Source organism: Punica granatum, chromosome 8 (assembly GCF_007655135.1).
Source record: "Punica granatum isolate Tunisia-2019 chromosome 8, ASM765513v2, whole genome shotgun sequence".
NCBI lineage: Eukaryota > Viridiplantae > Streptophyta > Magnoliopsida > Myrtales > Lythraceae > Punica > Punica granatum.
In genome coordinates, this window is record NC_045134.1 from 21,892,430 (window position 1) to 21,913,799 (window position 21,370).

At 35.9% G+C, this 21,370-nt stretch overlaps 1 protein-coding gene and 2 long non-coding RNA genes across 5 annotated transcripts; 2 read left to right on the plus strand and 1 right to left on the minus strand.

The window, feature by feature from the left end:
- Window positions 1–11,619: 11,619 nt before the first annotated feature.
- On the minus strand, window positions 11,620–14,492 carry LOC116215971. Of its 3 annotated transcripts, none has more exons than XR_004158600.1 (3): window positions 14,198–14,492; window positions 12,489–12,623; window positions 11,620–11,877 (listed from the first exon to the last, which is right to left on the minus strand). It is a non-coding gene; the product is annotated as an uncharacterized LOC116215971 (long non-coding RNA). The 3 variants fall into 3 exon arrangements; XR_004158599.1 differs by having other exon boundaries at window positions 12,509–12,623; window positions 14,198–14,491; XR_004158598.1 differs by lacking the exon at window positions 12,489–12,623 and having other exon boundaries at window positions 14,198–14,482.
- Window positions 14,493–15,460: 968 nt separating this feature from the next.
- LOC116215972 lies at window positions 15,461–16,484 on the plus strand. The gene is made up of 2 exons (XR_004158601.1): window positions 15,461–15,630; window positions 15,951–16,484. It is a non-coding gene; the product is annotated as an uncharacterized LOC116215972 (long non-coding RNA).
- Window positions 16,485–17,830: 1,346 nt separating this feature from the next.
- LOC116215973 (organic cation/carnitine transporter 3-like) lies at window positions 17,831–20,247 on the plus strand. The gene is made up of 2 exons (XM_031551814.1): window positions 17,831–18,707; window positions 19,200–20,247. Exons 1-2 carry the CDS (start codon window positions 17,929–17,931, stop codon window positions 20,002–20,004), a joined length of 1,584 nt encoding a protein of 527 aa, XP_031407674.1. The 5' UTR covers window positions 17,831–17,928; the 3' UTR covers window positions 20,005–20,247.
- Window positions 20,248–21,370: the final 1,123 nt, after the last annotated feature.

Consider the following 21,370-nt stretch of genomic DNA (forward strand, 5'->3'; position numbering starts at 1 on the left):
TTAAAATACTGGAAATGATTTTTTAAAAATGAAATTAATGCAATTTAAATATAAATTATTTCAAGAAAATTTTTCTAGTTGATATATTTTTTGACTTGATCTTTCATTTCAATAGAATATCCTAAAGATAAAATAGAGAAATGAATTTTTATTTTTAATAAAAGTTTACAAAATAATTAATAGAAATATTATTTTCACGAGTAGTCTTACAACGACACCCATATCTCGAAAATTAAGAAAAAATCATACCCAAATCAATCGAAAAATTCTGAAAATTAAAGACCTTAAGGGTATGGTTTAAGTTTTAAGAAGAAAATTGGAAGGAAGTGGATTGGACCCGATTTTACGTAAATTTAATTTCAGTTACAAGCTGATAAATTGTATTGATAATTGATATTAGATTTACGTTGAAAGCAACTTATCTTTCCATTTTTACACATGTATCTAGAGCAAGAAAGAGACTGTATCTAGAGCTCGTGAAGGAGGATATTAACAGCATGAGGATTTTAAGCTTGTGCAACATTATTAGTAGGTAGTAGAGGCAAGCACTACAGTGGTAATGGATAAAACGGTAGTCAGTGTCTATGAACAGAAGATAAAGAAGTGAATAAGAATATGAAGAGAATAAGAAATCTGAGATAAGAGAAAATAAAATTAAATAAAAAAGAAAGTAATGATGTGGTATCTCTTTTCTTTCAAACTCTTCTTCTCTTTCTTTCTTTTTTATTCTTTCAAATGCATACTTTTGTATCCATAAAATCTCATAAAAAATGTGATTGGGACTTCAAAAATAAATTACAGATGGCATAATGTCTTAAATAATTTTTAAATAAATAAATATAAATTTTTGAAAAATTCGTCAAAAGATATAAATTTTTAAATCACAAGATATATATCAGTAACTCATTAGAAAATATCAATATATAAAACAATTTTAAAAAATTCTTAATATAAATTTTGAAAATCCATCGATACAAATGTAAGTAGGAAACAGAGAGAGGAACAGTTAGCGTTGAACAGAGAAGTTATTTCATATTTGATAAGTTCGTCAGAATTAATAATTATGGGAAAGAACATGCTAGGTAGTTTTTTTATAGTAAAAAAGTATAAATGATGCCTTGAAATTGAAATATCATGAGAAAGAATATGTAAGTTAGTTTTTGAAACTTGAAAAAATATAAAAGGATTATGGTCGAAGAAAGAGAACTGGAACTTTTTATCCAATGATTAGCAAAGTCAAAGAATAAGAATAATTAAGAGGAGAAGTAATTAAAACCGATAGAGATAATTGAAAGGATACAAATGTAAATAGGAAAGGGATGGAATGAACTGTGAACGTCGAATGAAGAAGTTATTTCATGTTTAATGCTTTTTTAGAGAATAATTATGAGAAAGAACATGCTAGGTAGTTTTATAATATAGAATTATGAAAGGGCATTTAAGTCTAAAGTTCATGAGAAATAATACGTAAAAGTTAGTTTTTCTATTAAAAAGAATAAAAGGATGTTGTGCTATTGAAAATATGTGATGTTTAGTCGCATTCGTATTATTTGAGTAAATGATAAAATAGTAATATTATTAATTTATCAAGAGTAAAAAGGAAAAAAAAGTTTAAGAAACACTTTGGGAGTGGTCGTACTTTAGGAGAGATGTACAAAGTTTAACTCGGTTGAGACAATATATGATCAAACATGTAAGATAACGAATGTTAAGAATAAGTGATGAATAGAGAGTTGAAAGTGTATGAGAAAAAGTCATACTAACAAAATACACTAAAAGTGTGGGAGTAAAAAAAAAAGAAAAGAAATATAAAAATTTTACGAAGGATACGAGTATTTTTTTTGAATAAAAATTGGGAAAATATGAAAATTTAAAAATAATCATGTGATTCATAGCAATGAGACAAAGAATGTCTGAACATATTAGGACAACAGACATTTAAAATGAACATATAGTGCAATGAAATTTTGAAATTATAAATCTTTATGAAATTTCACAAAAAACCTAAATTTTGTAAAACATCTCAGTTTTGTCCTAAATTTTGTTTTGTAACAAAAAAAACCACATGTTTTGAGAATCGTCTCAAATTTGACCTCCCGTTACCTTTCTGATAAGTTTGCCATCTATTGCCTACATGGACTTCACGGGACCCACAAAATTTACACATCATCTGATCATCTTCTCTTTTCTTTGCAGAATAACCTAAATTTTCAGAAAAGTCTCAGTTTTGTTCCAAATTTTGATTTGTAATTTAAAAAAATATATATTTTAAAATTTTCTCAGAAATGGTCCATGAGAGGAGATGCTAGCCGGGGCCGACTTTAGGAGCAAAAACATATGGTTTTTTTCATTACAAATCAAATTTATGATGAAATTGAGACTTTTTTGAAAATTTGATTTTTTTTTATTTAACCTATCTTATTTGTTTATTGATTTATGTCTGAAGTTAACAATCCATGTATGCAAAATTGACGGAATTTATAACGAATGTCATTTTTTAGACAATTTAGAAAACTTATGGTTTGTTTTGTAATAAAACAAAATTTATGACAAAACTGAGACGTTTTACAAAACTTATGTTTTTTTTATGTAATTTGCCCAATAATAATAGAACAAACATACATGTGATGAAAGACTAACTTAGTTGAGAGAGATGTGGGGCAATAAAGCGTCGAAATAGAGCAATGAATAGAAAGAGCCGGTTTATATATATTGTGAAAATGTGCGATCAAAAGTCACAAGTCAAAAAAGTGCGATAAAAAATTATGAGAGTATAAAGACATTTTTGAAATATTAAAAATTGGACAAATTTATCGTACTTTTATGTATATATATATATATAAATACGCTCATTACTTCAACTTGTATATATAGCTTCTGAGAATTTACAGTATGACCACATATGAAATGGGAGAATTTTAATAGAACTATGTCGGGACGAAATTATGTTATTTTCTTCTTATCCGGATTGTTCACATTGTATCACCGATATACTTTGTTATATGATACGTACTACATCGACTTCTTCAAGAGAAAACTTACAAGCCGAGTCTTATGAAATCGTACACTTGCAAGAGGGGAAATCGTTAACATACATAATCCAAGATAGTCGAGTTCCAGCATGCTTGAAATCCACGCCAAGGCTATTGGAAAGGAAAATTCGCCGGGCAGACTTTGCGCTCTCCCATAGTAGAGAGTTCCATTCCATCGGTAAAAAAGTGAGAACATTCGTCATGATTAGTCATTGTTCTTTTCGTCTCAAAGCTTCAAGATAATATATGCTATGGCAAAGGATGGAGGGTATAATAATCGTGTTTTATTGTTTTCATTCTCATAATTAAGTTTTTTTTTTATCTCAAAGTTTAATAGACTTCCGACTAATTCCGTTTACACCAGATCAGTCTACTAAAAAATAAAGCTCTCCAGCGTGTATTATCTTCATCCATAAAACTCAAACTCGAGTCAGAAATTAAAATTCTCGTCTTTCTAATTGGACATCAAAAAAATGATCCGGGACCACCATTATATTTAGAAAAATTTATGAATCAATGTTGGGCAGAAAAATATTTTTCGTCCTCGAGTTTTGTCCTGGATTTTGAAAGTTGACATTGATGCACGTAAAATTCAAAGGCGACTCATAGAGTTTTTTTTTTTTTCTGAAAAATGGTAAATTGGCGTTAAATTGAGAAAATGCCATATTTCCAGAAGTGGTGAATGCTCGAGCAATTAGCTGAAAAATACTTCCCTCGTACGGATGACAAAACGGCGATTTTGCCCCCTCTGGAGCCGGCGGATCAAAACGGGATGTTGACAAAGAGTATAACAATACGTAACAACTAGATGTGCATTGTGCACAGCTGCCAAAATGTGACAGTTTGCAGACTACTTTATCTCTTTTATGTGTATCAATCAGATTTCACTAAAAACAAGTGATCTTGCAAGGAGAAAATCACGCAAAACTCACAATACCATTAAAAAAAAAACACATGAGGGGGAAAAAAAGACCGTTACAAAGTTGATGATAAAATGGCCCCTACAACAAAGCAAGGAAATCAAAAGGTCTATGGACGCCCAATTTCGCTAACACTCTGCACTAAAAAGGAAATTGACATCCCTTATGTCATTGGATACGATCATTTTCTCTTTGCAATGGCTGGTAAGATATGTAGACACGTCTATAATTAAAAATTAGGTTCAAAAGTCTTAGGACATGCATGCTATAATACATATTACAGTGCACTCCTCACGTGACGCATGTAAAACTTTTCAAATTAGGGAACTTTATCAATATAAATTAACAGACATTCGCGAGCATTTAGCAATGTAAATACAATCTTATATTTAGTATTTCATTTTCTTTTACTAATCTCATGAGTCTCTTATAAACGAAAATACAATTCTTTCTGTGAGTACGCAGGTAACGTTGTACGGTTTCTTTGATTTAAGTGATATAATTTAATGCATTATGTAATAAAATTTCATCACGAGGATTTAAATAAGCAATGTAATATAATTCTAAGCATTATGTCTATGTAACAACCAGCAGTTATCCGTACATTTGATTACGATTTTTCTTTTTCATTCATATAAATTATTAATTTTTATCTCCTTAATTTGTAAATTGTTGTTAGTATTTATATTCAAATATACGACAAGACTAAAGTGGTCAATTCAATATTTGGTGATCATCAGCTTTTCTTGTTGTAAATTTGCACATTTTAGTTAATTTGAAATTTTTTGTTACCTCATTAATTTGAAGTTTATGTTTGTCTCTTTCGTCTTATGAGTTTTGTGTATTTCCATGCGGAATTCACATTGGAAGTACAAAGCTGGATATTTGCTATGAATCCTAAAATTATAATTAAGTGATAGCAACCTCTAATTGTCTTATATGCAGAAACTTAAATTTGTCCAAAGAATTGAAAGAGAGTGTAGTGCAGTACTGACGCATGACTTTGCCAAGTAATCAATAAGTTCCAAAATCGATACTCGTTGTGGAATTATTCATACTCTTTTATTAGTGATTAAAATTTCTATTTAAAAAAAAGAAAACCAAAGCGAGCCCAAAACGACTTCTTATAAGTTATAATATCCCAATCAAAACATGGAAATACCAGTTAAAATTAGTAAGTGTTTTATTTTAAATTTCTTTTGAAATTACTATAAGCACTTAAGCAGATAATTATTGATGAATGTTCAAAAACCATAATATGTTGATTTCGGTTTTCAGTTTCGTGTTGGGAAGGTAGTTTAAGACACTCCTGTACGTGGTACACCCGGGCACATTAATTGGTAGGATAAACAAATTGTCTAGCTAACCAAATTATCTGAATCATGCAAGGCGAATGACATGCATGATGTTAAGTGAATGATCAATTATGAATGAGTAAGATCGTAACAGTACTGGGATTATCATCTAATCATGCATAGCCAAGAGCCCTCCTCAGAAGAAAATAAATCGATTTAATGCTCTTCAGAGGAGTCACGAGGCCAGTCCTGATCGGGCAAGAAGCTATAATTCATATACGTCTGTTGTTAATGGTTTGTATCGAGCTATTATCCTCTCAATAAATCACAAAATGTAAAGGGTACGCCCAAGTCATGCTGTCTTGTTTGATTTCAACTAAAATCCACCATTTACATCAACGATTTCATTACACTGATGTGATCTCACTATAATACAAATCTTTTCTATTTTGAAATGGGACAAAAGCTTTAATTTCCTACATTATCAAGGATTGCTAGAGCGAAATTATTTCTGTGTCGGCCACTATCTGAGGAAAAGAAATTTCACTACGGCACAAATCCTCATCGTCTCAAACTTAGATTCAAAAAAAAAAAAGAATCACCCGTCAAGTAGTTGTGCGATAATTTGAGAAATGTAGCTTATCACGTGCGTAATAAAAACAATGACGGCAAGGAAATATATAACGAAGAAAGTTCAGTTCTTTTTCTTTTTTTTTCAAACCTTTTCAATTCTTCTACGTAATCCCTGAATTGAGCTACAAACTAAATTAATTAAAAAAAAACTCATACTAGCAATATATATGTCACATGACTATATATATATGCCAATATTAAGTTTTAGCCATCGTCGGATTCTTTTCTCCAAAATGGCAATGATTGGGTATCTTCCAACCTATCCTCCAATCTGAAAAAGGAGCAAATACTGCATAAGTGGGAACGGCTTATTTACTCAAAAAATTTAAAAAAAAAAAGGAATCCGGCTCATTATTTTTTTTTCGGTTATATGGGAAAGTTAAGAAACTAATATAACAAAATAAAAAGTAAATTAATGAAATCCGCATAATTTTACTGATAAAAATTAATTATCTCTACCAACACGGCTTATTATGTTCAAGGGGTTCGGCGCTTGTTTCATCTAAGTAAAGTCTCGAGTTCGAGTCCTTGAGAATGCAAAAAATTTACACTAAGAGAGATTTACTTTTCAGTTGGCAGATCCGGCTCCACTAGATTAGTTGAGGCCCAATTGGGCTTTCGGATACTAGAGTTCACGTAGAAAAAATTAATTTTTTCTTAGTATTAGACCTATAAGTCTCAATTGTAATCGAGAAAAAGACAAGTACATCTTCCTACAAAAAAAAATCAAATACCTCTGAAGTCACCAAACAACAGTTGGTTTAAATAGTTCGACACTTAATCCCTTAAGTAAGGTCTCGATTTTGAGTTTTGTGAATGAAAAAAATTAATATTGAGATAACTTTACCTCTTAATGAGTTGATTCAGCTTGAACTAGATTATTTGAAGTATGTTGAGCTTTCGAACACAAAAAGGAATATCTTAATTCCTAACAGCCTATTTGGTTGAGCGGACAAGAATTGCAAATCCAATTCGGTCGGATTTGCAATTCCTTCGTTTGGGTGCACTTTGGGAGCTAACCAGCTCTCGCGAGCCCAGGTTTGGGAGAGAGCAATTCATTTTTTTATAAATAAATAAAATAATTAATAAAATTTATTTTGATATTATGTCAAAGGACAAATTAGTCTTTGAAATTTACTTTTATCCTATTGTTCGTCTCTTCCAAGGTAAAAAAAGAAAAAAAAAAGAACCATATTTTCAATTCTAATCCCCTAATTCCAAATCTCTTCTCATTCTAATCCCCTCCAATTTTTATCGGACCAACCAAATGCCCCATAAGTATTTGTGCTATTACATTACAACCTCCATCTCAATTCGGCTCTTTATGTTTTGAAATATATAGAATACAGGCAATAGGTCTTTAAGCTACCCCTTTTTGCTAACATTTTGAAAAGCGTTGCCGAAAATCTGCAATAGGAACTTCAGGTGACATTTCAGGAAAGTCGGTGTAGGTCCAACCTAGCTATGCCGGCACTTTAAAAAGTGTCACCAAAAAATACATTTAGAAAAAAAATCAAAACTAATTTGGTCGGCGCTTTAAAGCATCAACTTAGGACGGCATGCGCTAACACTATAAGAAATGTTCCAAAGGTTTAGATTAGCCGACTCATCTTTAAGCGACGGGCAAGGGGTACCTTGGGCGATACTTTTAGGCATTAGCCAAGGTAAGCATTGCCCAAGGTACCGCTTAGCCTACCCTTTGAAAAACGTCAGCTAAAGTGCTCCTTGATTGACACTTTTGAAAGGGTTGGCCAAGGGGTATCTTAAGCGACGCTTTCAAAAGCGTCAATGGGACGACCCAAAGTTTTTGGAATTAAAAAGAAATAAAGCACTAGACTAAAAAGTTTCCGCCCAACCAAAAATTTCGAACATTAAATTAAATTCTCTCTTTTTGTTATATTTCGCACTTTCCCTCTATCTTCTCTTGATTCTTTTTCTTTCTCCTTTGTCCACTCCCTACCTCTCTTTCTTTCTCTCTCTCTATCTCTCAATAAAGGCAATCTTTAAGTAGCGATAGCAATGGTCAGAGAAGATAGAGTACGATAATGAAGCAGTAATAGTAGCAACGGGAAGAGAGAGAAGGAGCATAGTTTGGGGAGTAGCTAGCAAGAAAAAGCTAAGAGAGTATAAGGTCATTTTTGAAATATTGAAAATTAAAAAAAATTGTCGATACACACGCTCATTGCTTCAACTTCCTTGTATATGTAGCTTCTGAGAATTTACAATATGACCACATATGAAATGGGTGAATTTTAATAGAACTATGTCAAGACGAAATTATGTTATTTTCTTCTTATCAGGATTGTTCACATTGTACCACAGATATACTTTGTTATATGATGCGTACTGATACATACTACATCGACTTCTTCAAGAGAAAAGTTACAAGCCGAGTCTTATGAAATCGTACACTTGCAAGAGGGGAAATCGTTAGCGTACGTAATCCAAGATAGTCGAGTTCCAGCATGTCTAAAATCCACGCCAAGGCTATTGGCAAGGAATATTCGCCGGGCAGACTTTCCGCTCTCGCATAGTAGAGAGTTCCATTCCATTGGTAAAAAAGAGAACATTCGTCATCATCAGTCATTGATCTTTTCGTCTCAAAGCTTCAAGATAATATATGCCGTGCTACTGGAAGCTTGTTTGGATGGCAAAGGATGGAGGGTATAATAATCGTGTTTTATTCTGATTCTTTTCGTTCTCATAATTAAGCCTTTTTTTTTTGAAGTAATCACTCTAACATTTGAAAGTTTAACAGAGTTCGACTAATTCAGTTCACACCATATCAACTTACTAAAACATAAAGCTCTCCGGTTTGTATTATTTTTATTCACAAAACTCGAACTTGAAATTTTACTTAAAAAGAATAAGTGCCCAATAACTTAAATAGTTCACTTTTGGATAATATTATTTTATGAGAGAAAAAAAGATAATGTATATATTTTTACCTCTAATATATAATAAATAATATAAAAATATTATTTTGAAGCCGATCATTAGGTTTCGAATTATTAGCAGTTATGAAGTACGCAGCAAAGCATTGTGCCTAGTTATTAAAGTAGCAGCTGCCACTGCCGGATGAGACACCCACAACATGTACATTGCATTTGTCAGAAGACTCAGAACCGCCTACGTCTTACATCATTTTAATTACAAATTGATCAATTAATTAATGAATCCATAAGAAAGGGATTTACTGCAGTCATACGACTTATTTTCAAATCAGAAATTTGGAGGTTTTGAGAGAGTAATTAAGGAGGAACCCGTGCGTTGCACAAACAGAATATTTACAGCTAAAAGTGTGAGTTATTTCCTGTAGCTAATCAGTGGGTAAAGTTGCCTATACATATATTGAATTACAAAATTCCAATATGTCATTTATAAAGAAACTGTTTTTAAAGCAAAAGGAAGAAAATTGTTAGTCTAACGAGGAAAATTCAGTTCTTTTTTTTTTTTCAAACCTTTTCGATTCTTCTACGTAATCCCTGAATTGAGATACAAACTAAATTAAATTAAAAAAAAAAAAAAGAACTCATACTAGCAATATATGTCACAGGACTATATATATGCCAGTATTAAGTTTTAGCCGTGGTTGGATTATTTTCTCCAAAATGGCAATGATTGGGTATCTTCTAACCTATCCTCCAGAAAAAAGAATCCGGCTCATTATGTTTTTTTCGGTTATATGGGAACAGTGTTATCAGAACCAGACCGGACATCGAACCGGCTGAGGCATGGGTTCATGGGTTTATGGGTTCAACCGGGGTTTCAATGGGTCGGACCACTTGTTTAATTATAAAATAAATAAATATTTATTATTTTTAAAAAATAATATAAAATACAAGAAAATAGTAATAAATATTAGATAATAATTAATATGTGTCCAAAAAAATACAAGAAAAAAATTATTTGCATCTAATTGCAAATGACTCATAGAAGAGAATTGATAGTCAATTATGACAGTGCCCAATGTCTAGCTAGCAGCCTATAACAATGAAAAAAAAAATATTTCAAGCTCTACATTAAGAAAAACAGGTCAATAACGATCAATAAAGGTCTCAAACTCGACCACATTTAAGGAATATTTTGAAAGTTCATCGCAACTATGTAGAATTCATCGCAACAACTCTGCAACTTGCCTAGGATTCTTGATGTTTATGAAGTTATGAACAATCATCTTGTGTCAAAATTATAATCCAGATAAGTCCAAGTATTTGTATTTATTTCAACCAATAAAGTTGTAAAACAATGGGTTATAATGTCAGTAAAGAACTGTCTTAAAATAATGTAGGTAGCAAGCAACATGATAATGGCACAAAAGAATGGCAAAGTTCCTTTCAATTAATCTCTCCCTTGTTCATGTCAACTAGTTTTCTGTTTTCTAGATATGATTAAGAGTAAGTAACCCTCAATTCAAAGGCATTGCACTTGCACAAAAACATCAAATTATGGCCCAAAAAAGAAGAATATGAACCTGAAAAACTGATTAGTTGGAAAAAGGCAAATATCAGAGTTGTTTTGTTCTTGAAATGTTAACTAGTCAGTGAGAAAGATCAGCACAAAAAGGTCAATAATGAAGTCTCCCAATTACAAATTGACCCCAACACACGGACACATTCATCCCATCCATCCACGCACAGCACAACCCCAGTTGCAAGAACCCACCAAACAAACAAACAAGCAGCAACCAGTAGGTTAATAAGGCAAAATGAAAATTCAACCAAGATAAATCTTGTCTTTTACTACCCAGACCCCTGTTTTCCTGCGGGAATAAGTTACCATTGATTTGCCCGCCCCTAAATCAAATTTTAGAGATCGACCTACCTCTTCGACTATTGAAGTTCAGATTTCCTCCGTTCTGGGTGGCCTCGAACCGTGCTTTGCTTGTTTCAGGATGTGCCTCTTGCCGTTTGGGGAGCTGCTGCATTGTTTGGAGCCTGGATGATCGAGTCTGGAGACTCTGCCTTTCAGAAGCTGCAACTCGAAGGAGAAGACTAAAGAGGAAGCTTCTGAGTCTTTAGACTCTGTTGCTCGAAGGAGACTCTGGACTCTGCCATTCGATGGAGAACTTGCGATGCTCGAGCTCGAAGCAGAGGAGCGACGGACAATCACTGATGAATTGAGGCTGCACTTGAGCGGCGATGAAGAACAGAAGGAAGAAATCTAGGGTTTCGATTCAATTTTGCCATTTTCGATTTCGGGTCGGGGACATTCGGATCAGATTTCCTTTAAAATTTCTGAACCCATGAAACCGGTCGGTTCGAATAGGTTTGATGGGTTTATTTAAAAATTGGCCGATTTTTTGGGTTCTCTAATTTTTTTATACATTTTTCGGTTTTTTAGCTAACTGGACCGGACAGAGGTCCGGTTTCCGGTCCGACCGGTCGAACCGCCCGGTCCGGTCCAGTTTTGATAACAATGTATGGGAAAGTTAAGAAAGTAATATAACAACATAAAAAGTAAATTAATGAAATACACATAATTTTACTAATTAAAATTAATTACCTCTAAACAGTTCATTATGTTCAAGTGGTTCAATGCTTATTTTATTTAAGTAAGGTCTCAGATTTGAATAATTGAGAATGCAGAAAATCTACGCTAAGAGAGTTTTACCCCTCAGTGGACCAATCCAGTACCACTGAATTAGTTGAAACCCAATTGGGTTTTCGGATATGTCACGACTCCAAATTTCAGCTGAGTTTTTCCTATATTTCCTCAATATCCATTACTACATAACTATTCACTTAAAATCGGCTTTCCATAAACTCCCAAAAATATAAAACCAATCAACAAGCTCTAATATGTATATACATCTCAAAAGAGTAATTTTCTTTTCTCAACCAATCAATAAACAAAAATTTCAAGTCGTAACATATTTAAATACCTTCTATACAAAAAGAATACTTATCAAATAACTAAGATTCCTATCTAGTCCTCCGAGCTGATCCCCAATATCAAAAGAGTTCTCATATGCTGCTAGTCTAGCTCCGAACTCATCTGAAAAATATATGCAGAGTGTGAGATGCATCTCAGTGAGTACCATATTCCAAAGCAAAATGAATTATTATTAAATAAATATTCAATTTCTAACAACTAATTATGCAAATAAACAATACAGTCACATCCAATCCAACTATTAGATCACTTGCACACATACGCGGTATATATTATACATATATATACCTATTTAAAAAAATTAATTTTATCTAATATAGTAACTAAATTTAAGTCCTACTAACAAATACACGCAACTCTTCCAATCATTTCTCTAATATCCAATATCACATAAACATTAATTATCCATTCATTAGCGTTCCATAGCAACTCACAACACAATCACTTGATAGATCAAACTCTAGCAACAATATGGCTTTCAAAAAGCAACTTCAAACAACCTCAACGATCATCACATCTATTGCAATCACAACAATCATCACATCTCCAACAATAATACTAGACAAACAATATACAACACAACCAATCAATATAGTCATAGGGTTGTATTTCCTCGCAATAGATTTATAATGGTATTGTGACCCCGCACATTTCAAATAAATTATTCACATATTCTCATAATCATATCTCATAAGCGGGGGCCGCCTATTAACCTCTGGCGGTAATAGTTGACCTCAATTTATATTTCGCCTGGTCGAGCGGCTGATCGGGTCCCTCTTTCTATTCCGCCGAGTCCAACGCCCGATTATGCCCCTATTTATATTCCGCTGGGTCCAGCTGTCCCATAGCTATAGTTAACAACAACACAAGTATAATAATTGTAATCATGCCATCTCATTTTATATATCATCATACACAAACACAATCACATTACAGCATGTTATCATCACATATCTCACACACAATTAACATACACAATCACACTGTATATTTCAAATCAAAATGAAACATAAAAGGACAATATCTCTCAAATCAATTCACACAACATAACAAGACCGATTTCTTAATCTCTAACTATCACAATATTCTTCTTAAATAATTTATATAACTATAATACATCATTTTATAAGGGAATAGAGTACTCATAGACAACTCCAAGAAAGATAGCTCACTGGGTCGAGCCTTTAGAGTGCGAGAATTCAATCTCCCCGATCCCTATGATTTGTAAACATAAATTTAGAGAATAATTAACATAGCACAATTACAAGACTTCCAATACCTCCCACGAACTCCTTTACAGCTCATTGTCTCAATACAATGCAAAATTTCTTATGTCATATTCATTATGTCTTATAACTCTCTCATCTTTGTTCAAACATCACCTAAAATAATCTTCATTTGACACCTTGATTAAACAGAGGATTTCACATTGATTGTTAATAGGATAATTCAATCAATAAAGGAGTAAATTCATCAGAAAGATATGATCAAACAAAGCAAAAGCTCAACAGCACGTTATGACTAAATTTCGCCCCTTCTCGTTAAGCCGAACCCCAAACCTTCCTCTGATCAATTAACAAAAATTCAGCACATTTAAAACGAATTTACCAGTCCAAAAGTCCAAACGTTCGTAAAATAACATATCTAATTTGAGAAGACAGAAATCGACTTAACAAACACCAAAATCAGATATGACCAGCAAGGAAGATAGAGCTTAAAGAACATGTAAGTAGTCAGTTTTGAACTTGAGGAAAGAAAATTCAATAAACCTACACATTATGAAAAATAAAATAATTAATATCGCTATTTCAAAAATATCCTGAAAAATTATATAAAATAGTAGATTCAGACACGAATCCATACAAACAGGAATCACTGCAATCCGATGTTTAATCGAGCCTGACAAGCCTCACAAAGTTGCGAGTGCGGCTGTTGCAGAACATTCCCAAATTGTGCAATAGCCTAACTTCGGGAGTTCGGTTCTCTCTCTATAAAACTCCAAATACCACAATCTTGGAGTCTCTGGAAAGCTTACAGTGTGGGCTATGTTTTAGAAACAAACGGCATGTCAAAACATGAAGAAATCAGTTCAAAAATTCAGGTCGAAGTTGATATTTCTTTATGATTTTCAGAAATTTGAAATCGCGATAACTTACAAACCGTATAACGAAATCAAATTCCGTAAAAAGCCACACCATTCAAATGATCAGAGGAGCCTGATCATATCAAATTTTCGAACTAGTAACGTCATATCATTCAGCCCTACTTCAAACCCAACCTCAAATCGTCCAAATCGATTGTCTAATTTGCACCCGAATTGCACCAAGAACCATCAAACCAATCCCATCAGCACTCAAGCATGATATTCAATCGTTAAAGCCAAGCAAAACATCTTCAAAACAATAGAAATAGCATCTCTAACCTGATTCGTTCCCGTCTACTCTTAGCTCTTCTTTCTTCTTTCTTCTTCTTCTTCTTCGAGTTCGCTCGGTTCTTCGCTCACGAAGCCCCTGCTGCTCTCACCACCCCTTCTCTACTTCTACTTCGTTCTCTCTTTCTCTCTCTCTCTGTTTCCTCTGCTTTCTTCTTCATTTCAACCGAAACAAAACAGAAAAGAAAGAAAAAGAAAGAAGGGAAAGGCGGTGGAGATGGGGTGCTTGGGGAAATGAGGCCAAATGGGGCCTTTCTTACCTTTTTTTTTCCTTCTTCTTCCAGCAACTTATATATAAAAATATATTCAAAAACATATGTATGTATATATATAAGTATGTATTTGGAATAAAAATATTAGGTCTCACAGGATACTAAGGTTTACACCGAAAAAATTAATTACTTTTTAGTACTAGATCTATGAGTCTTCATTGTAACCGAGAAAAAGACAAGTACCTCTTCCTACCAAAAAAAAATCAAAACCTCTTAAGTCAAACATTAGTTGATTTAAATAGTTCGACACTTGTTCCTTTAGGAAAGGTCTCAAGTTTTAGTTTTGTAAATAGAGAAAATTAATGCTGAGAGAACTCTACCTCTTAATGGGCCGACTCAACTTGAACTATATTATTTGAAGCATGTTGGGCTATCAAATATTAGAGTACGCACAAAAACCAACGTCTTAATTCCTAATAGCCCATTTGGTTGGGCGGACAAGAATTGCAAATCCAATTCGGTCGAATTTGCAATTCCTTCGTTTGGGTGCACTTTTTAGAGCTAACCAGCTCTGGCGAGCCCAAGGTTGGGAGAGAGCAATTCATTTTTTTATAAATATATAAAATAATTAATAAATTTTATTTTAATATTATATCAAAGGACAAATTAGTCTTTGAAATTTACTTTTATCCTATTTTTTGTCTATTCCAAGGTCAAACCAAACAAAAAAATTGAACCTTATTTTCAATTTTAATCACCTCTAATTCCAAATCTCTTCTCATTTTAATCCCCTCCAATTCTTATCCAACCAACCAAACGCCCCGTAAGTATTTGCGCCATTACATTACGACCTCTTTCTCAATCCAGCTCATTATGTTTTGAAATATATAAAATACAGGTAATAGGTCTTTAAGCTACCCTTTTTTGCTAACATTCTGAAAAGCTTTGTAGAAAATCTGCAATAGGAACTTTAGGTGATGTTTCAGAAAAGTTGGCGGTACGTCTAACCTAGCTATGCCGGCACTTTAAAAAGAGTAGCCAAAAAATACATTTAGAGAAAATCGAAAATAACTTGGTTGGCGCTTTAAAGCGTCAACCTAGGATGGCCTACACCAACTCTTTAGGAAACATTGTGAATGTCCGAATTGGCCGACCCATCTTTAAGCGTAAGCCAAGGGGTACCTTGGGCTATGCTTTTCGGCATTAGTCAAGGTAAGCATTGCCTAAGGTACCGCTTAGCCTACCCTTTGAAAAACATCGGCTAAAGTGCTCATTGATTGACACTTTTGAAAGGGTTGGCCAAGGGGTATCTTAAGCGAGGTTTTCAAAAGCGCCAATTGGATGATCCAAAGTTTTTTGGAATTAGAAAAAAATAAAACACTAGACTAAAAAGTTTATGCCCAACCAATTTTTCGAACATTAAATTAAATTCTCTCTTTATGTTATCTTTCGCACTTTCCCTCTATCTTCTCTTGATTCTCTTTCTTTCTCCTTTCTCCCTTCCCTACCCCTCTCTCTCTATCTCTCTGTAGAGGCAGTCTTTAAGCAGCGATAGCAATGGCTGGAGAAGATAGAAGATAGAGTACAATAATGCCGCAGCAGTAGTAGCAACGAGTGGGAAGAGAGAGAAGGAGCATAGCTTGTGCAGTAGCTAGCAAGGAGGAGCATAGCTTCAGAAGCAACAATAGCAACGGCAACGGCACTAAAGAGAGAAGCAGCAGCAGCAAGGGCAGCAACAAGGAGAAAAGAAACATCAGGAGCAATTGCACAAGGGAGAGAATGGGCGGGAGACTTAGCTCGGGAAGAGCAGCATGTCGTGGAGGAGGAGGCCTAGGCCGAAGCTTGTAAGCGATGGTTTAGGCATGGTTTGGACCTATGTTTTTTTAGCGTCGACTGATGCTGCACTTTTGTCAATGCTCTTTGAAAAGTGTCCACAGACCTATACTGACTGAATTTTAGGCAATCCTTTAAAAACGTCGAAAAATATGATGTCTACATTTTTATTTCGTCTCTTTGTGTTTTTCTCCATAGTCACATGGTTAATTCTCTTCTCATGTGTCACCTTACTTTAGCAATACCAACAACGGCGCGGAGAGAAGCGGTGTTTGCTTGGCAGATATGAGGCTCGTCGGCCTCCACTGAGGTCATGATGTTCTTGCCTAGGACCATGATGCTCGCGTCGAATCACAGCTATCGGCCCATCTTTTTTCCCCCGTCAATTCTTTCTTTTCTTTCAATTTATGCAGCTTTCATAGAATTGTTTTTTTATTTTATTTTTATCCACTTCTAGAATTAAAGTTAAGGACGTGCCATGTCCAGTTCAGCAAAACTACGTACACATTTCGCCAACTAAGCTGAAAAAATTATTTAAGTATTCCACATCAGTTGATATGTGCCGTGTATCATTATGTTTTAAATGATGGAGTATTGGTATATTCTTGGACTGAAATGTTAAGGGGGTATAAGCGGAATCTACCATGAAATAATTGAAGCGTGTTAAACTATACAGATGAAGCACAAATCAAGGATGTTTGATTAATTACTCAGATAAATTTTTTAAGTTCTTTAGGGCGGTCCTATCTGTTGGCTGGACCATGATGTGATTTTTGCCGATTTATTAATAATTTCTTGGATGCAATCGTTTTTTACACCGTTAGATTGTAATTATTAATGATTAAAGAATAAATAATTCATCATCCAATATTTGAAAGGGGAAATTACCCCATATATCTTATGGTTTAACATTTTTTTTAAATCTATCATATGCTTTAAAAGGTGTCAAATATCCCATGGTTTACATTTTTCTTCAAATCTATCACGTCGTTATATTTTCCGTTAATGAAATGTTAGTAAGCTCCAAATCTATTCTATGGTTTTAATTTTTTTTCTCAAATCTATCTTATAGTTTAAATTTTTTTCTCAAACCTATTACATGGATTTAATTTTTTTTCTCAAATCCATCCCGAATAAAAGGGCCACAGTGACAAAACCGTAAAACGTTGACGAAGATGTAACAGCGGGATAGATTTGAAGAAAAATGCAAACCATGGGATAGATTTGACACTTTTTAAAGTATATGATAGTTTTGAAAAAAAGGTTAAACCATGGGATATATAGAGTAAAAATCCCATTTGAAAATGTAATTCAACCACACAATGATTAACACAATAGAATTTCCCGTTATTAATAAGCTCATCCATGTCATGCTTAGTAGGATTAATTTACCGCAGGATTAATTATTAATTTTGCTCCTTAGAATAGAATGGTTGGTCAATTGAATCACACTCACCTTATAAAAAATATACCATGTAGAGATATCCCACTTGCTATTATATAGGTAAAAACACACACATTAATTGAATATGTATAATTTTTTTGGGTAAACTGATTGTATATTCCTCAAAACTTGATCTTTGTCGTACATATATAAGAAAGCTCACAGTCTATATTCTCTGAGACCAAAATCCATCCTATAGAAGATATACAAAAGCCCTCCGGCTTCGGTCAGAAATGGCAGACGAGACGCTGTTCCTCTCCAATCATCAGCCATCGACCCCTGACAAGAAGCCGTTACTTACCATGGACTCGATGATCGAGCAGTGCATTGGCAAGTTCGGCTGGGCCCAGCTTGATCAGGCTGTGCTGGTGTCCCTCTCGTGGCTCTTCGACGCTCAGCAGACCTTCATCAGTGTGTTCACCGACTCAGACCCCGCGTGGCACTGCACGGACCCCATCAAGTGTGTGTCCGGCACTTCCGACCTGTGTGGGCTCCCTGATGGCTCATGGGCCTGGGATGAGGTCGCAGGCCACAGCTCCGTGGTGTCGGAGTGGGGACTACAGTGTGCCACGCCAATAGTGAGGGGCTTACCCGCGTCGTCCTTCTTTGTGGGGTGCCTCATTGGGGGCCTCATCCTAGCCAGGCTGGCCGACTCGTCCCTCGGCCGCCGCAACCTCCTCCTCTTGTCGTGCCTCTCCATGGGTGTCTCCAGCCTCGTCACCGCCTTCTCCAACAGCATATGGGTGTACGCTGCACTACGGTTTGTGTGCGGGTTCTGGCGTGCTGCGATAGGCACCTGTGCACTCGTTTTGGCCACAGAGCTTGTTGGGAAGCGGTGGCGGGGCCCTGTGGGGATGTTGGGGCTTCTCGGCTCCACAGTCGGCTTTCTCTCACTCCCTGCGATAGCATATGTGAATCGAGGCAGGTCATGGCGGAGACTGTACCTGTGGACCTCCATTCCCGCGCTGTTGTACTGCAGTTTGGTCTATTTCCTCGTGCGCGAGTCTCCCAGGTATACTATGGATCGAACCTCTATGTCTATGCTCCTTACACGTTCAACTCACTGTCAGGACTCAATAGGACTGGGGTGGGCTGCATAGATTGGTAACTATAAATAGCAAGGCCATCATGAACGTGGATTAATTCAAGCGGTTCAATGCTTGTTTCGCTTAAATAAGATTTCGGATTTGAGTCCTGTGAATGCAAAAAATTCACGCAATGAGAGCTTTACCTTTTAGTGGACCGATCCGGCTCGTTTGAATTAGTCGGGCCCAATTAGGCTTCTAGATACCATAAAGCAAAATTCAGTATTTTTCATTTTTATCGTTTTACTAATCCAATGTTTGAGGTTGAATTGATTGTGTAACAACTGATTAGTCGTAGAAGAGCAAAAAAAAGTAAATGGAATAGAATCGCAATGCAAAAGCTTATTACAGTAGAATTATCAGTTCGTTAATATTGTTCGATCCTGTGATGATATAACGGTTCTCGCCTCAACTCACAGGTGGCTACTTGTTAGAGGCCGGAAGGAAGAAGCGATCCAAACACTAAAGAGCATCGCGCCGCCGGAGCAGCGACCCCGCCTTACATCCAGCTTCTTCTCCACCGTTGCCTCCCTTGACGACTATGATCCCTTGACAGAGGCTGTCGACCACTTCTCGGCAGTGAAGCTACTTTTCATGAGGCGATGGGCCCTTCTCCGCTTGTCCATCGTATCAGTTGTCGGGTTTGGGATTGGGATGGTATACTATGGGATGCCACTGGGGCTCGCCAACCTCTCCTTCAATCTCTACCTCGGTGTCGCCTTCAATGCCTTCTCGGAAGTCCCCTCAACCCTCGCTGCTATGCTCCTCATCACAAAGCTCAACCGAAGGCACATCCTCCTTGTCCTGACTGCCGTCAGCACGGTCTTCAGCCTGGCATGCACCCTCAAGGGCGAGCCCTGGGAGCGGTTCCAGATGGGGTTCGAGCTGGTGTCATTTGGGACCGGCTGCAGTGCACTGTGTGTGCTGCTCATATACACCTTGGAGCTGTTCCCAACCTGCGTGAGGAACTCTGCAGTCTCCTTGGTGAGGCAGGCCCTAGTGCTCGGCGGCACCTTCAGCCCTGTCCTCGTGGCAGCCGGGAGGGCCACAGGCGGGACACTCTCGTATGGAGTGTTTGGGGCAGTGATCGGATGCTGCGGGCTCTTTACGGCCTGTCTGCCCAACACACAGGGAGGGACCTTGTGTGACACGATGGAAGAGGAGGAACTTAAGATGAGAGAGCGATCGTCCGGCCAGATATCAGCGCCGTTAACTCTTGCGTAGAGTTTTCTATGCATTCATCAAGCTGAACCCAGCTACCATTTGAGCTGCAACTTCGATCATTTTTATTTTAAATTTTTTACTATGGTAAGGTTTAGTTGAGATTGTTTGGTTTTGGACATGCAAGTGAAAATCATCAGAAGGGGGTCAAATGGAGATGCTTATGCCAATATTTGGACGAGTTGTATATTCCTATACTAATAATATTAGAGTAAATAGGCAATTTCGTCCCTGACTTATTTTTTACATCAATTTCGTCCCTGACTTTGCACATTTGCATCAATTTCATCTCTGACTTTATACATTTGCATCAATTTAATCCCTAACTTGAAGGTTACATCAAAGTGGTCCTCCACTTTGCATGGTTACATTAATTTAGTCCATGACTTTACGCAATTACATCACTTAGTGGTACAGTTGCATCAATTTGGTCCTTTTTTGGGTGGGTGCATCGATTTGATCCCAATGCGACATCAATTTGGTCTCCTACCACATCAATTTGGCCATGCCGTTAAGTTTAAATGGTTACGGTGTTAAACGGGAGAAAATGTTACATCAATTTGGTCATTTTGCTACATCAAATGAGTCCATGCACTATTTTTTAACAGATCTAACTAAACTCCCGCCCATTTGCTACATCAATTTAGTCCCTGCACCATTTTTTAACACAGTGAACTAAACTCCCACCTTCCTTCCTCCTTCTCTCAACAAAACAAAGCCATATGGGCCTACTGGATGGTTCAAAGCAAATGGAATGAAGGAAAAAACTTACCAAAATGAAGTGGAATTAGAAAAATGACTATATTATTATTATAGACAAAAATGGCTACACAAAAGGTACAGACAGAGGCAAAGCATCAACCCATCTGCTACACAAAAATGGCTAGTTTGCCAAAATGCCTACACAAAATATACAGACAGAGGCAATATCTTTGGCAATGTAACATGTATCCAACCTAAGATGATAAGCTTCTGTAAAAGGTACAGCAGCAATTTGGAACAACCCAAAATGATGAGCTTCTATAATCTGCAATTCAGTTAGGTGGAGGTCCCATTGGTTGGAAATATGCTGCAAACCTAGTAGCAGTTCAAGAACTTAAAACTTCCACGGTGTGTGCTGTGAAGGGAGTGTGATGGGGCCTAACTGGAGGGGGCCTCACTGGAGGGAGCCTCACTGTAAGGGCTGTCATTGGTTGGAAAAAGAAGGCCTCAGCAAATGTGGGCATCTGATGAACCTATACATGATATTATGGAGAGTGAATTAATTCGCAGCATTTACAAAAATTCAAATGTACAAATGAAAGCAAAAGTACATGTGATGGCTGCGCATCAGATAGACCAAACTGAGATGACTGTGATGGTTGGGGTG